The 16,347-nt window shown below is 38.4% G+C and overlaps 1 protein-coding gene across 32 annotated transcripts in view; it reads left to right on the plus strand.

Moving 5' to 3' along the window:
* Positions 1-16,347, plus strand: part of RBFOX2 (RNA binding fox-1 homolog 2) — a 253,002-nt gene that overhangs the window by 194,676 nt on the left and 41,979 nt on the right. For 27 of the 32 annotated variants that reach the window (XM_019625525.1, XM_019625527.1, XM_019625540.1 and 24 more), the window contains one exon: positions 14,177-14,323. In XM_019625525.1, coding sequence (XP_019481070.1) covers positions 14,177-14,323 — 147 coding nt within the window. The remainder of the gene's footprint in view (positions 1-14,176; positions 14,324-16,347) is intronic. The other 5 variants (XM_019625519.1, XM_019625551.1, XM_019625531.1 and 2 more) reach the window with 1 other exon arrangement.

Consider the following 16,347-nt stretch of genomic DNA (forward strand, 5'->3'; position numbering starts at 1 on the left):
TGTGCCGTAAATCATCCTCCTTCATGACAACGCTCCTTGTCACACATCGCTTCTGGTATAGCAAGTTCTGTCAAATAAAAACATTACGGTGTGTCCTCATCCACCTTATTCACTGGATCTGGCACCGTGCGACTTCTGGCTCTTCCCCAAAGTCAAAATGATTCAGAACATCGAGGCAGCCACGACAGCACAACGAAAGATACTCTTTTTTTTTTTTTTATCTGAGCCATCCTGCCACCTGTTGGCAGCTCAGTAACTGCTCAGCTTGGGTCGGGACTCAAATTGCTGTTGCTCAGAGCTCAAACTCTTGAGCGAGCTTTTAACCAACTGAGCCACTCAGCCGGCCCAACGAAAGATACTCTTGAAAGAGGACTTCCAGAACTGCTTCAGAAAGTGGCAAGAACAATGGGATAAGCGTGTTCGAAGCGAGAGAGAGTAGTTTGAGGGGTATTAATGGCAATGTGTCTTTTACTGTAATAATTTTTTTTGTATTTAAACATTGACCATATTGTTGAATCGCACCTCATATCATACTGTTTGTGGAATTGTGTGGTATATTTCCAAAGATAAAAATGTTCTATACTCTGCATAGAAAGATCTATCTTTAGTTTTTAGATTTTATTTTGCCTTTCCTGTGTCAGATTATGAGAAGAAGAGCTTTATTTAGTCTTTAAGCCACTTGATAGGATTTGTATATATGTGTGTTTAAGTCATTTGCCTGGACTTAAACTGTAGACTGTGACTACCCCATGGTATGCAGCCACCGATATTGCTGCTTGGTGGTTTTCACTTTCATTTTGACTTTTTAGCCTGGCTAGAAGTCACCCCAGTCTCCATAGCTTAGTGGTCAGCCAGCGATATGGGCAGAGGTTGTGCTTAAGCACCTCAAGCTTGTAAAGCTTCCACTCTCTGTCAGTCCTTCTGTTTATGGATTGGGAAGCGCATTCAGTGTTCAGCCAGTTCTCAAGTTTGCCTTGGATTTTTCTTTCTCTTGGACCCTTCCCTGTTTCCCCTCCTCATCCGTGTAGTATCATAGTCAGGAAAGAGAGGAGAGCGTATGCCGCTCTTCTGTGAGTCTCTCATTTCCAGGGTGCCCCTTTTAGATGTCTGGCTGGGCCACCACTCAGCCAGTTAGACCACAGCCTTAAGCTAGAAGAACTGTATTTCCCCTGGTAGGCTCCTACCAAGTTTGCTACTTTAAGCTGACAAAGTGTGGGTTATCCATTGAACCACCCAATGCCCCGTGTTGAGTCTGTCCCTTCTGGCAGCAGAACCCCAGCCCCGTGCTTAAAACCTAGTTCTCCCAGCAGAGCTGAGGGGTTGGGAGGAGGGGTCAGGGGTTAGAGTAGCCCAGGCAATAAGTATGTAAACTCCTGCTGGTCTTACACTAAGCTCGAGCAATTTTTCAAGAAATTTCTCTGTTTATTGTCTGCCTTTGATTGATTTCCAGAATCCTGAAATGACTGTTGGACACTTGTCCAGTTTCCTTACTGTTACATTGTTTTGAGGGGAGGATTCACTGACCAGCTCACGCCATCAACCAGAAGCCCCTTCCCTGAATCACTTCATGGTGGTTTAGTTACTCAGCGCACCGCTGCCTGTTTCTCGTTCTCTTTTTCCTTATTGCCACCATTTCCCAGTGTTTCAGACTCCCGGATTGTATGTTTCTAATGACAGCGCTAAGGGCAAACCCTGTTCCTGAATATAAATATATACAGTTAAGACTTTCTGTTCCTCTTCCATATTAGAAGCTATTCACTATATAATTTGGCATTATGTCGATCAGTTTGAGTTCCTAAATAAATATTGAAATAAAATGAGGAATCCATGTGTATACGATGGATTTTGAACTTATTGGTGCTGAGGAGAAGATAGAAAATCCCCTTAGAGTTGTGTCTACAAACAGAGATAGCACAGGTTCTATGAGTTTAGGAAGTTGCCAGCAGTAAAATGGGAAATTATTGGGAAGCTCTGGTTGAAGATACTTCTTCTATTTTTAAGTGTATAATTTCAATGTGAATGTGAATTTACTGCTCTTAAGCCATTTGCCTTTGGAAGTTGTATACGTGTATGTTCCTAGGGGATATGTGTGGAGAGAGAGAGATTGAGAAATATATCATAAAACCTAGATTTGACAATATTATAGAATATCCTGTTAAACTTTTACTATCTAATTATATGTTTCTTTAAATGAGTCTGGTAATTCCTGTGGCCAATTAAATTCAAAAGGTGGATAGGAAGCCTTGCTATTTATAAATAACTGATACCGCCCGTGAGGCCCTATAGCTCACGGGTTAGAGCACTGGTCTTGTATAAATAACTGATACCTTCAATTTGCGTAATACTTTCAGTTTAAAAATTGCTTCCACAGACAGTATTTTATTGTTGTTCATAAAATAGCTCTTTGTGTTATGTTAGGGTATTCACAGTTGGGGAATTCAGAGTCCGTACTCTGCACTCTACCCCACCTCCAAGTCAACAACAGAAGGTGATGTGCATTCACATCAGCCCCTGAGCAGGCGCTTATGCACCTTTCCGCTCAGCCCAAGTGTCAGCTTGGCTGGGAAGCCTTCCTTGAGGTTCCAGGCGAAGCCAGATTTGTGTGTGTACCTCCTGTAGGCTCAGGTAGACTCCTGAGCTGACCACTTTTTGTGGAACTTATAAGGTATGATGTTTTTGTTTACTTTTGTCTCCCTAACTTTTAAAAATATTTTATTTTATTTTATAGCTTCGGGTGTACAAAACAACATAAGACATTTACACCCCTCACAAAGTGATAACCCCACCAAGTCTGCTATACTCCTGACATCGTACCATAGCTATTACAATAGGTCTCCCTAACTTTTAAAGGCAGACCTCTTTTTGTTCATTTCTTTTCTTTTTTTCATTTTTGACTTATCACAGTACCTGGTACTTAATAGTTACTCAGTAAATATTTCCTGCAGAAAAAAATGAAGGAAGAATCAGGCGTGCCAGGGGAGCTCTGAGGAGAGAGAAGCTGAGGCTTCCTGGTGGAGATGGCATTGGCCTGGGCCTGTGTAGACAGTGATTAGAATTCGAACATGGCTAGATGGTGGTGGGAAGAAGAGGGAAGTCATTTCTCAAAGCAAAGATGGAGACATGGAAAGGATCATGCTGTCTGAATGAAAGCGTAAGTTGCCATTTGGCTGAAGCTTTGGGTGTTGGTCCCTACTAATGGGAAATAGGTGGGAGAAGCGTCCCTGAGTACAAATTGGGAAGAGTATGAAAGTACTCAGCTGAGAAATGACTATTGAAGGTTTTTGAGCAAAGAAATGGAAGTGAGCAGAATTGCGCTTCCAGATTAATCTGTTGTGTATACAAGACGAGTGGAGAAGCAGGGAGACTGGTTAGGGAAGAGTCTTATGCTTGGAATTGATAATGAGGTTCTGGACAAGGGGTTCACAGTAGTCATGTGGAGGAGGGATGAATTAAAGAGCAATTATAAAGGTAGAATATACAGGATTTGACAGCTGATTGGATGAGTAGAATAAGGAGATCAGAGTCGAAGATTGTGTGGTCCTTATGAAATAACTGTATCTTGAATAAATCATTTTACCGCCCAACTTACAGTTTCCTCATCTATCAGAGATGCTAATAATGCCTTACTGACAGGATTGTAGTGAGAATAAATTAGAAATGCTTTGGAAATTACTTGTTTAAATAGTTCTTTAAGATAATTGCTTTTAACCATCTTATTAAATTGGTTGTCCCAATTGATGTCACTTACTTGTGCTTTTTATTATCGTGAGCTGCAGCTGTATTTTATTTTTTTTTACTTCTTTCTATTTACAGCTATATTTTAATATAGATCCTGTTCGTGTTGGATAATTCCATCTTGTTGATGGAGAGAACACAAAGAAAGGAGTTCTGTTACAAAAACGAGAAAGAAGCAATGAAATCTGGAGTTTTAGTTCTAAAATGTAGTTTAGAAATTGATTTTAACATTGGGCTAGAAGCTTCTTGTGCTCTTAAGATGAGAGCTTGTTGACAGTCAGCTGGTCCCATACTGTGCATTAGCAGAAGAGGCAGCAGCTAGGGGTCTCCCACCTGGGTCTGCAGAGGCATGATTATTGCTGCACCTGCCTGCAGAGAAGAAAGGACCTCAGCTCCTACATGTTTAGATATCTTCACAAATGTCAGCAGGCATAAATAACCGAAGTATTTGAAGTAAACAAGCTTTGGTGAATAATCTTCAGATGTGAGGTTTATATTTGTATATATATTCTGCCTTCCTATTAGATTATATATTTCTTGAGGGCAGGAGCTATTACTTGTCCTCCTCTTATTACTCCCTTTGGTATACAGTGGATGTTTAGTGTTTGTTGAATGAAAAAAGAAGCTTATAAAGGCAGTTAAGCATCTTTGATTGATTAGTAGTAATAGATGTTATTAATAGTAGAATCTTTGAAAGCATTTGAGCAGATTCGTTGGTGGACCTGAAGCAGAGATTTGAGGAGATAGCTGAGGCGTCCCACCTTGCTGTATTAGTCAGCTGTGGACTTTACAACGCTCCTCCCTGGAGAGCGCGCAAGCACACCTCTTAATAAAGGTAGCTTAGACCCCACATTGTCTGTCATCCTCAGTTTCTTTGCTTTGTCACACATCCTTTCTCTGGTGTTGAATGAAGCCAGACCTTGTACTCCTCTACTAGCCAAAGATCAGTCTAAGCATCCTCTTGGAATTCCCCACTAAATCCCTTACTTGAAGGTGCCTTGTGGATTTGGTGACCTATTAAAACATAGCCAAGAAGTCACAGCCCTTAACAGTGGGCCCATTTTGCCCAAATGAGGACTTCTGGGACATAATGGGAAAAAGGAGCCCAAATCTTTCTGTTACATTGTATTGTTGGGCCATGTTACCCTCAGCCTTCAGTAGCGGTATTATCATTAACTTTATAGCTAAAGTTAGAGGCCTGGGGCTGCAAGGGAACTCATTCATCTAGCCATCCGCTTCCCCAAGAAGGGCCCTCGTCTTGCTCCAAAGTAATAAAAGGTAGAGGGTGTTGAGTCTATGCAATCTACACTCAAATATAATTACTTGTACCCTCCAGCTCTGGAGTTTTGATGCCTATAAGCAGTTTGGCAGTTTCAAAGCTGGATCCATGAGGAAATTGTAGCCTGGTCTGAAAATGCCCCGAGTTATACAGAAACCACACCCAGAGCCTGGCATGGATATTCTCGAATAGAGAAAATTGCCCTTGGGTTCATGTAAAACTCAAGACACCCTTTCAGCACATTGTTAATATTGTTAACTTCATGATTATTGCTCTCCTCATTTGCTTGCCTTCATTAATGTATGTACTCATCCTCACCAAAAGAAACTAGACGTAAAAAGTGCTAGGAACAGTAATTCCGGGCTCTGCTGACCCTACTGCTCTCCAGGTTAGCGCGAGGATGAAGTGCTAATGATTAATTTGGAGCCATGGCTTTCCTTACCCTGTCTACAAGAGCTGTACATTTTCCATAAGTATTTTGTGCTATCATTTGAAGTCAGTAAACTCTGATTAGAATCACTGGATTTTAAAGCTAAAATGGGTTTTAGAAATCATCTTATGCCTTCCTTTTACAGCAGAGGTCAGCAGTTTTAAGTGACGTGAGTGAGGTTCAGCTAGTTAGTACCAGAGCTGAGACTCAGGAAACCTGCTTTCCGTCAAGCTTTTTCTCAGCTCTTTTTCTGCCTCCCCATGCAAATTATAGAAACTAAAGGGCATCCATGGGGTCTTATCTTCTTAGCTTCCACTTACTCTTCAACTTTAAACCTAAGAACTCCAACTTAGAACATACTAACAGATTTCTTTCATTCTAAAATTCAAACGTACATTAAAATACTAAAGAATCAGTTAAGCACAAAGTTTTTAAAATTTGAACTGACCATCTATGTGTGTTTCACTATTATATATTACATGTAATTTTTATATAATTCTTAATTCTGGTTTAAAAAAAATAAGTGACTTGTGATTTTTGTTTTAACAGCGTGATACTGGTTTTTGTTTCACAGTATTATACTGATAATCAGTATATGATATTGCATATACAAATAATGCCCTTTGTAATTCCTTTTTATAGCACTTTGACCCACTGAAAAAGGGAACTAGATCTTTTCTGAAGAAAACTGAATTACTAGTTTATTGGTAAAAAATTGTTAGTTTATTTAAGTGCCCAAACAGGACTAGATTCTCAGAATTTCGCTTGTCATGGCAATATTCAAATATGTGGAAGAAATGCTTAGGCATTTCTCTTTAAAATAACTAAATCTAAAAGTAATTTTCATCAAATAGGAAATTGCTCTATATGGAAATAAATTCAATTTTTTATGCCCCCCCCCAATTATTTGATGGTGGCATTAGATAAAATAATATTTAATATATCACAAGAGTTTTTATTAGTATGTTATTTTAGCACTGTGAAATACCCTGATTTTTAGTAAATAAGCATATGGACCAAGATTTCACTTTTTAATAAAAATATTCTATCATACTAGGACATTTTTACTCATTAACAGGTTCACATGATCTAATTCTACCATGTTTTAACCCACCATATATTCCATTATAAATATTTATAAAGATGCATTAAATGCTAACAAATCTAGTTTGTATATCAGCGGGGATTGTAGTTGCTTATTTTTTTAAGGCACTACAAAGTAGTAACATAATGAAAAGTATCCCAACCTACTTTCTAAAGTATTATCAGGAAAAACTGAATTAGAAAAAAGCTTTTTTAAAAAAACTGGTTTTTATTATACAATATTGTGGTTGGGGAGCTTGAGCGCCGACTCTCAGATTGACACCCAGGTTTAGCTCCCGGCTTCTTCCATTTGCTAAATGTGTAACTATGAGAGAATTATGATTCTAATGCTCATTTTCCTGATCTGTAAAAATGGTGATAATAGTTCCTACCACATAGTGTTGTTTTTAGGATTAAAGGAGAAAATGAATAGCAAGCTCTTAGTAGGTAATGCCTGGCACGTAGTAAATGTTAATAAATATTAGCAATGATATTATTCGTTTATAATTATCTTATTTCAAAGAAAGTGTTACAGGCAGCCCTTGACTTATAAAACAATACAGATTAACAGGCCAACCAATTGTATCTCTTTTCTCTTTTGCCGTTTTCTTCCCTTACAGCCTAGGGAGCTAGTGCCCCAAGAGCCATTCTGATTAAAGCAGTATTTTTCAAAGTGAATTTTATAGCCTGCTCTACAAAATGAATGAATGAATGATATGTGTAATATACGTTTGGGGAGAATGCTTAGCTCTCTCTCTTCAAAATTCACAAGAAACTTATTAACTTTGTTTAGTCCAGTATTTCCCAAATTATTTACCATGAAACCCATTTTCTACAAAATACCAATTAACATCCTGCAGATCTGGCATTCTACCCTTTGAGAAATACTGCATTGTGATTAGTGAAGCATATACACACACATAAATCCTTTAGATGCTCTTAAAGCTATTTTGGTCAATGAATTTTGCATTAGATTTTCTTGGGTATAAAATATATTAGTCTTATTTTATACAAAGTTGAATCATTCAGAATTGAAATAGTGTGATATAGAAAAATTAATGAAATTTCACTTTGGGGCAAATTTTAAACTGTGTTAAAGAATAAAATTCAACTGAGTAAGTTACACAGATCAATAATTCATGAATTGATAGCAAACAATCTCTCGATAGAAAGGAGCTCCAAAGAGCTATACAAGACGAGATTTTATAGGCAGAAGGGAGCAAGAACAGGAAGTTATTAATATACTGGGCATGGGCTGATTAATTAAGGCGGGGTCACTTTCCTTAAATGGAACAAAGAGAAATCTTGGAGCCTGGTCAGGTAACTTGTGCTGAGTAGGCAACTGCTGATTGGTTGACCTAGGCCTTCCTTTTCTGGGAGAACTGAGCATAGAAATTTAGTTAAGTTTTGGTTTGCTGACACCGGTCTTAGCATGAGCAACTTCGTTTGGAGCACAATCTGGTTCCTTTAACAGAACCAATGTGAATCTTCCTAAATGAAAACTTTGTTAAAAATTGCCTAATTTCAAAGCTATATGAATAGTATGGTAATTCACATGGCAGCTCTACTTTCAGCAGTTAATAGAAATATCTACTATCCTTTGGTAAGTTTAGTCTTGAATTTTGCAGTTTTCTGCGCCATGTCCCTTGCACTATATGTGACTGACTTTGTAACAATAAAAATATCTAATTTATCTTATGAGGAGGATTCACAAACCTTGACTGAAGACCAACCCCCATCCAAAAGAAATTGAACCCAACTGGAGTTCTACAATCTCTTGTCCACAACCAGAAATCCAAAAGTTCTAAAAATCAAATGATTTTTCATTCATTTGCAGCAAAACTCACAATCTGTATATAGTCTTTATCCCATGTATGTGAATATGCATATATTTTGCTAAAGAACTATCACTACCCCAAGTGCCATTGAAGGTTTTACATTATGGGTTATATACCATTATTGCCTTTCTAAAATCCTAAAAATTCTGGATTCTGATATACATTTGGCCCCAAAGTTTTCAGATAAGAGATTAGAACCTGTATCCCAGGAAACAGAGCCAAAAGGCCCTGACGGAAAATACAAGAAAGAGGTAAGAAAATTAGCAGACCAGTCCAGAATATCCAATGTCTAATAATACAAGTTCCAGAAAGAGAGAAAGATAAAATATATGGGGTGGGAATCGCCAGTGAAATAATTTAAGAAAACGTCCCAGGACTGAAGGACATTAATTTCCAACTTAAAAGAGATGGAATTCCTAGCTAAATAGATCAAAATAAGATAAACCCACATTAAGGCACATCACTGGAATTTTAGAACACTGGACATATTTGGATAGTCTACAAACTAGAGAATGTGGGGGGCAAGTCACATACAATGAGACAGGAGTCACGATGCTTTCAGCTTTCTGAACAGCAACACTGGAAGCTAGAGAACAGGTGAGAGTTGTCTTCAAAATTCTAAAGATATTTTTTTCAACCTAGAATCCTATACCCAGTCAAACTATCATTTAAAAATGGGTTGGTTTAATGGGTGTTTCAGATTTGAATCAGATTCTCAAGAAATGTACACGCTAGATCATTTTCCTCTTCTCCTTCAGCCTTACAGAGGTGAAAATAAGAAATGAAGACATCTCAGAAAACAGGAACATTAATTATTGAAAAAATTGGATCATTCATAAATCAAAATATTATTCCTAAATTAATCAGGAGATTCCTTAGTATCTCAGATTATATATTAAGTCTTATTATGGTAGAGATTTGGAAAATAATACTTCATATTGTATTGCCCAGAGTTATCTTTCAGGCCGTAACAGAACATTTGATCATAATGTATAAATAGTTAAAATATTTTCATTGTCTCATGGAGAAGTCAGAACAATTAATCCATTTCCCAGTCAGAAGAATTTTAAAAGTTTGAGCTCATCAAAACAAAACAGTTTTAGTCCTCATTTCTAGAATGAGGTTTTGAGACTTAAAGAGTCTGATTTGCTCCTCAGTGTAACAAGCCCTGGGCTCCTCTGCGGCGTTGACAGATAGCTGGACCTCACTGGGGAGGCCCGTTGTTTACAGAGCAGGATGCATAGACTTTAGTCATAGGATTGCATCAAGCAGTGCCTCTACCGCCAGTCCTCACTGTAAACTCTCAGTACACAGACTCCAGCCTCTTCTGTTTCATCCCCTGCCCAGTGAATAAATTAGGCCAGAAAACGACCACAGAAGGAAAGACAGGACCTGGGGACGTTGTTTATACAGTCCGTAAAGTTGCTCAGCAGATAACAATAGAAAACATAGCAAACCAATGCTGACTGAGATTTTTCTCCAGAACAGTTTCACTGTCCACTTTTCACAAAGATAAAGCCTAAAAACTTTTTCCTTTTCTCTCTGATTTGTCTATTTCAAAAATTAGTTGTCTGTATTGCGGCAAACGTAAAGTTGAGAATGTCAAATGGGAAATATGATCTCATTTCATTGCATTCAATGTATATTTCCTATTCCTAAGTCCACTCTACAGAAATCTGCCCTCAGCTCCTTTGAGTATCTATCAGTGTAGTACTTCTCTGGCTTTTCCCCTCATAAGTCTCAGTGTGCCTTGCTGCTTTTCTTTCCTCTTGCTTTTCCTCCCCTTTGTGGCCTGACCTGCTCCTCTTCCCTCCAGGTATAGACACATGTCACCTCTTTTGGAGCTTTCCCAGTCCCTTGCCCCCATGCCTGCCTCCACCCAGGAGAAGGCTTGCTCCTTCTGCTGAGGGTCCTGAGAAAGGGAGAGAATGGGTCCAGTGTAAGAAAGGAAGCGGTTTATTTAGCACATGAAATGGGGCTGCCTAGTTTTGAATTCTCATCAAGCACCTTCAGACTTGCCTCTTTACACCTCACAGCTGGATCACATAAACTTTCTTCAGTCAAACTTTAAAACCACCAGATTGGATCTGCAGGATGTCAGCATGTCACTCTGAGAAAGGTTAAAAAGACGAGGCTCTGCCACTGAATATGTGACCTTGAGCAACTAACTTACCTTCTCTATGCCATAGTTTTTGCCTCTGTCAGTTAGGGGTAATAATAGAACCTGCCTCATAGATTATTGGAGAATTAAAAAGCAATACATTTAAAGTACAGTATAATGTAGTGGTGAAATGCATATACACAGCCAGACTGCTGTATTCACACCCCTGCTCATTACGTAGGCAGCCTTTCTATTCCTTGGTTTCCTCATCTGAAAAGTAGGGTTGAAAAAAAAATAGTACCTATTGTGTTCTCAGTTTAAAAAAGAAAACACTACTGTTTGGCTTTTGAAAGAATTACATTAATTAAAGTATATGAAATCTGTAGGCCAGTGTCTGTCAGCAGTAAGCACTAAGTATTAATTATTATTAAAAGGCTTAGATATGGGTCTGTCATATAGTATGTACTCAAGAAATAATTGCTATTTTACAAGGAATTCCCATTTTTTAACAAAATTCTGTAAGTGGAAAGAAGAAAGGATCATAGTGGGGTTTTTTTTAAAGATTTTATTGGGGAATTGAGGGAGGGGAATAGCGCTGGGGAATCAGGGGAAGGGGAACAGAAGACAAATTGCTGTCCTTTTGTTCTTCAGTCTAGTTGTGGAGGATGTCGCTTCACTGACCCATGTTGATATTCTCATTGCGCTCTTCCCAGGTGAGGCAGATAGGTAGCCGACCTCTGGACGGCCACTCACGGCAGCTCTTGGTAGCTCACGCCCGCTGCGGGCCACTCACTGTAGCTTATGGCAGCCCACTGCAGCAGGGGCTACAGCCTACGCCATCGCCGGTGACTCACGGCAGCCCAGCTCCAGGTCGAGCTGTTCCCCATCTTAGCTGTAGAGGGCGCAGCGTCACTGGCCCTCATGTGGGATCTGAACTGGGGCCCTGCTGCTCAGAGCTGGTGTCCCAAGCCAGCTCTTAATCAATGTGCCACTCGGCCAGCTGGAAAGGATCATAGTTTTAAAGAGAGGAAAGCATATTAAAGCCACATTGTGTTGCCACTGCTTCCCACGAGAATAATTAAAACGGAAATGACAACACTGAGAGCAACTAGAACTCTCATATACAGTGAGTATAAGTTAGCACAGCCACTTTGGAAAACTGCCGTATCTGTTAAGGCTGAACTTACACATATCCTTAACCCAGCACATCCACTCCCAGGTACATACATGCCCAACAGAAATGCATGCTCTTGTGCACCATAAGACACGTAACGAAGAACTTGATAGCCCAAAACTGGAAGTAATTCAAACAAATTCTGTATGTTTATGAAATGGAAAAGAGAATGGATGAATTATAGTAATGCATGTATAACACAAATATGTGTAAAAGAAGGCAGACTCGAGTACATACTGTGTGATAACTCTTTTTTATTTTTAAGTTCAAAAATGGCAAAACTAATCTATGCAGTTAGAAGTCAGGATAGTGGTGACCCTTTGGCAGGAGAATGGTGACTGGAGCGGGATCCAAGGGCACTTCTGGAGTTCTGTTGCTTGATCCAATTTGATGTTTATATCAGGGTATTTTCTTTGTGAAAATTGATTCAGCTGTAATGCTTATGATCTGTGCATTTCTATCTATGGATGTTAAACTTCAGTTTAAAAATTTATACTAAGTCTGAAGTCTTTGAGAATTTTGGAAATGATAGTTCACTTTTTCTACTTACCAATCTTTCTAAAATTAAAGATTTCATACTTTTAAAAAATATAGATGTTCACTACAATGCCTGAAAATTAACCAATCTGGGTTCTAACCATGTTCTTAAATTGTTTCTTCAGAGCTGTTAGAAAATTTTAAGAGCAACAAATAAGTAGCTTGGGCTACATACTTCGAAGTAATCATTAGTTTTCATTTATCTGTCACCTCACATACAATATTATAGATTACAGGGCCTACAGATATGTTATATTTAAAACTGTGGTTTAGAGCTAGAATCAGTCTTTTTAACCTTTCTCAGAGTGACACACTGACATCCTGCAGACCCAGTCTGGTGGTTTGAAAGTGTGACTGAAGAACATTTATGTGATCCAGCCGTGCAACATGAGAGGCAAGCCTGAAGGTGCTTGCTGAGCATTAGTTGTAAATGATTATGCTTATTGCTTTAGCGTCCATGGCGCTGTTTTATTATAGTAACTTTGTGAGTTTCATCTTTGGATGGAATTGGTTTTGTGTAGTCTTCATTGTGCCCAGATTGATGATTGAAAACCTTAACACTTTCGCAGAATATTGCTTCATAGCTCTTGCGTTTTCTGCTATTTTTATAGCACATGAATCATGACACATTTAAGCCATCTGGAAGGCCTGAATGGAATGAGATAAAAGCCGTCATCACTTAGATTGACACTTGAAAAGCTGGTATTCATTCAGAATTTATTCCTGATTATCTTTTATATTTTGAAGTCTTCAATCTTCATTTCAAGATGGTTGCTAACATCTTTGAGCCAAAAGTGACTCTGTTTCACAGTTTCTTGTAGTTGAACATTGGGCCGAAGGGAGGGGATTTGGCCTACGTCATCCAGAAGAATCTGTTAGCGACTCAGCTCTAACCCTACTGAGATAATAGGAACAGCAGGTCCCACTCCTGTTTTAAAAGTATGTTGGTTTAATTAGCTCAGCAAGCCATCTGGTTTGGCATGCACTTCATAGAGAATAGGAAAAACATACAGTTATTAAATTACCAGATGAATACTTCAAAATAAATGCTTTGTGAATGCCTAGAATGTGTCACACCTGTTAGATATTTGTCAAAAGTGTTTCTCAACATAGCAACTTTTTTGAGGATTTATTGAAAAAAAAAATGAGATGAACGTGAGCCTGGGATGTTGCAAAAGAGATTATCGTGATTAAAAATGCACCCTGACACTCACTTATACCCGTTCACTCTGTGAATATACTCAAATCTAGCATTTCTGTGTATCTAGTAGATTACTCAGATTACTTAAAGCCTTTCCCAACAGATTTTCTCAGTGCAGCCTTGCTCTGGGCAGTGAAAAAGGTTGGCTTCTCCTGGGATAGAGTTAGCTGGAATTGCGGAAATGAGGGAGGAGAGGACAGATTGGTTACAGAGTAAGAAGCTTCTTCAATTTTTAAGTAAAGTGCCCATTGTCACTAAGTGTCTCCTCTTCATAAGTAATATTATAATACTTTGCTAACCCACTAGTCATAAGCTCTGGAACTAACAGAGGGAATGGAATATTAAAATATCCCCTTATTTCTTGGAATGATAGACCAAAAATATAGTGATCTCCACAACTAAGCACAACAGACTCATTTTCAAAATGGAAGGATCTCAAAAATAGAAAGCTCTATTAAGAATCTAAGAGTAATGGTACTATTTTTATATCTTCAGTTATCCTAATACATCTCCATGTGATCTTGGGCAAGTCACTTAGTATTTCTGTTAGCTCCTTTTTTTTTTAAAACTAATGCACTGTAAATATTCAAAAGACCTAAATTTTGTTTGTAAACTATAGCATTTTGAACATAGTTATCTATCTTGGGTTTTTATTCTCTTTAAAGGGGCAACTATAATTTTTGCTTAAAGACACACTTGAGAAGGATTGGGATGGGGGAGGACTTGAATTATTTTACATAATTCATGTGAAGTAATTGTCTGTATTTTTCGTTCATTGTTGTTTATTTCTTTGCTTAGCAGACAGAAGGGGGCGCACAGACAGACGGCCAGCAATCACAGACACAAAGTAGTGAAAATTCAGAGAGTAAATCCACCCCGAAACGACTGCATGTCTCTAATATTCCTTTCCGCTTCCGGGATCCTGACCTCCGGCAGATGTTTGGGGTAAGTCTCTGAAATCCTTCTATGGGTTTTACAATTAAAATATAATTTAATCCACCAGATATATTATTAGTCACTAGTACTTTAGGATAAAACTACAAATGGATTGAGAAAGATCCCGCAGTAAATCAGCATTTTCATCAGAAACTCTTCCTATCACCTGTGTATTCTAGACATCAGCCTTGCAAGTTCACACGGACACAAGGTGACCCTGTGACCCGGTTTGCTTAGAATGTGAGTCTTTGAGCCAAAATCAGGACAAGATAGTAATCACAACCTTTCAGGATGTTATGAATTAAATGAAATAATATCTGTGAGAGCAGATAGTACCTGTGTTTTGTTCTTACTTCCTTGCATATAACTCAACAGTGTCAAGACCAAGATCTAAAATCAGGTATGGGGGTTACTTTGCTGCATCTGATGTGTCCTTCTGGCTATTTACTTCCTCCCAAAATCACTGTCAGGAAAACAAAGTGTAACAGCCAAGATTTAAGTTACTGGGAAATGAATGACAGCTGAGAATCATAATTTTATTCTGGGCTTGTGTTGTTGCCTGTTTTAATTTGACCAAACTCTTAACTTGAACTAGGACTAAGAAATAATGGGGTTTTAACATTTTTTATTAGTATCCCTGCCTAGAGCTTTGTCAGAAACAGAAAAGCAGTGCCCTTCTTTTAGTCTTGATTGGCCACTTCATGGTGACAAAACCATGGAGGAAAATTCTGTCACTTACAGCTGACTACCTGGATATGTGTTCGACACTGAAGGCAAGGCCAGGGTTGAGGTTTAATGATGTTCTTTTGAAGTACTTGAGAGAGCTTTTTTATAGAAAATGGTAGCCAGCTGGTCTCCATCTCTACAGAAAATATAGCAACAGAAGATAAAAGGGAAGCATAAAGAATTTAGGTTACATTTAAGAAGAAACTTCCTAGGAGTATGAGTTATTAGGTTCTCTACTGAATTACCGGAGATAATGTGGAATCTTAATCTCTGGAGATCTCTGAAAATGGAGTACACGCTCATCTGTCCGAAATGCGTTTTCTCTTGAGTCAGAAATAGTGTCCATTGAGGAGCTGCCTAGGCCAGTTATCGGTGAGTTCTTGAAATGCATTACACCCTTCCCGGAAGGCACTAAGTGCAAAACGTTAAAGTTTTCCTTGCAGGGGATCCTGGTGGCCCTGTCTTCTTCCATGGCTTAGGAGGACAGTAGCATCAGTAAAGAGCAGGGATTTCATTCTCCGTTTTGTTTCCATGTTAATAGCTCTGTAAACCTGACGAATAGCTTTGTTCAGCCTCAGTTTCTTTAACTGCAATAGGAAGGCAGTCCTTACTCGAGAAAGATGTTATAAGGATGCACTAGAAAATGTAAGAGAAAACAAACTCTAAAACACCATACAACTCTTAGTTTTATAGGCTAGGCATAGAAATAAAATAAAATGCCCTCCTACCTAAAAGAAGACATTTTCCTCTTTCCTTGATTTTCCTAATTTTTTATTAAATGATGAAACTAGAATCAGCCCACAATGGGCTCTTACTACATGTTCTTTGATAAAGACACTAATGATTTAGCCCAGTGAGAAAGCATGATTTCTTTTTTGTTCTTTTTATTTTTTTAGTTTTTACACGTTTCTCAAAGTCTGGTTTGAAAATTCAAGTGATATAGATAATTGGGTATATGAGTCCAGTACTCAGAGGGAAGTGTGAGCCAGAAAGATAGCTGGAGATTTACTGCACATTCTGTCAATGAAGTTCATTCAAGTATTGATTAAGACGACAGGTAGTTTTGTCACCTTATGTACACGCCTCCTCCAAATAATTACCGTGTTTTGTGTATGCCCCTCTAGTCAGCTATTTAGCTACCTAGCAATATTTAGGCTTTGTGTTTTTTAGATTTGTTTGATTTTCCAAATGTTAAAATATTTAATTACAAAAGAAAGATATTATTTATAATATTCTTGATGATGTTCATTGCAGAAAGATAAAAGTGGCGGCAAATATTGGGTTGTCGGAAAAGTCATGACGCATAT

This window comes from Hipposideros armiger, unplaced genomic scaffold, assembly GCF_001890085.2.
Source record: "Hipposideros armiger isolate ML-2016 unplaced genomic scaffold, ASM189008v1 scaffold_633, whole genome shotgun sequence".
Taxonomy (NCBI): Eukaryota; Metazoa; Chordata; class Mammalia; order Chiroptera; family Hipposideridae; genus Hipposideros; species Hipposideros armiger.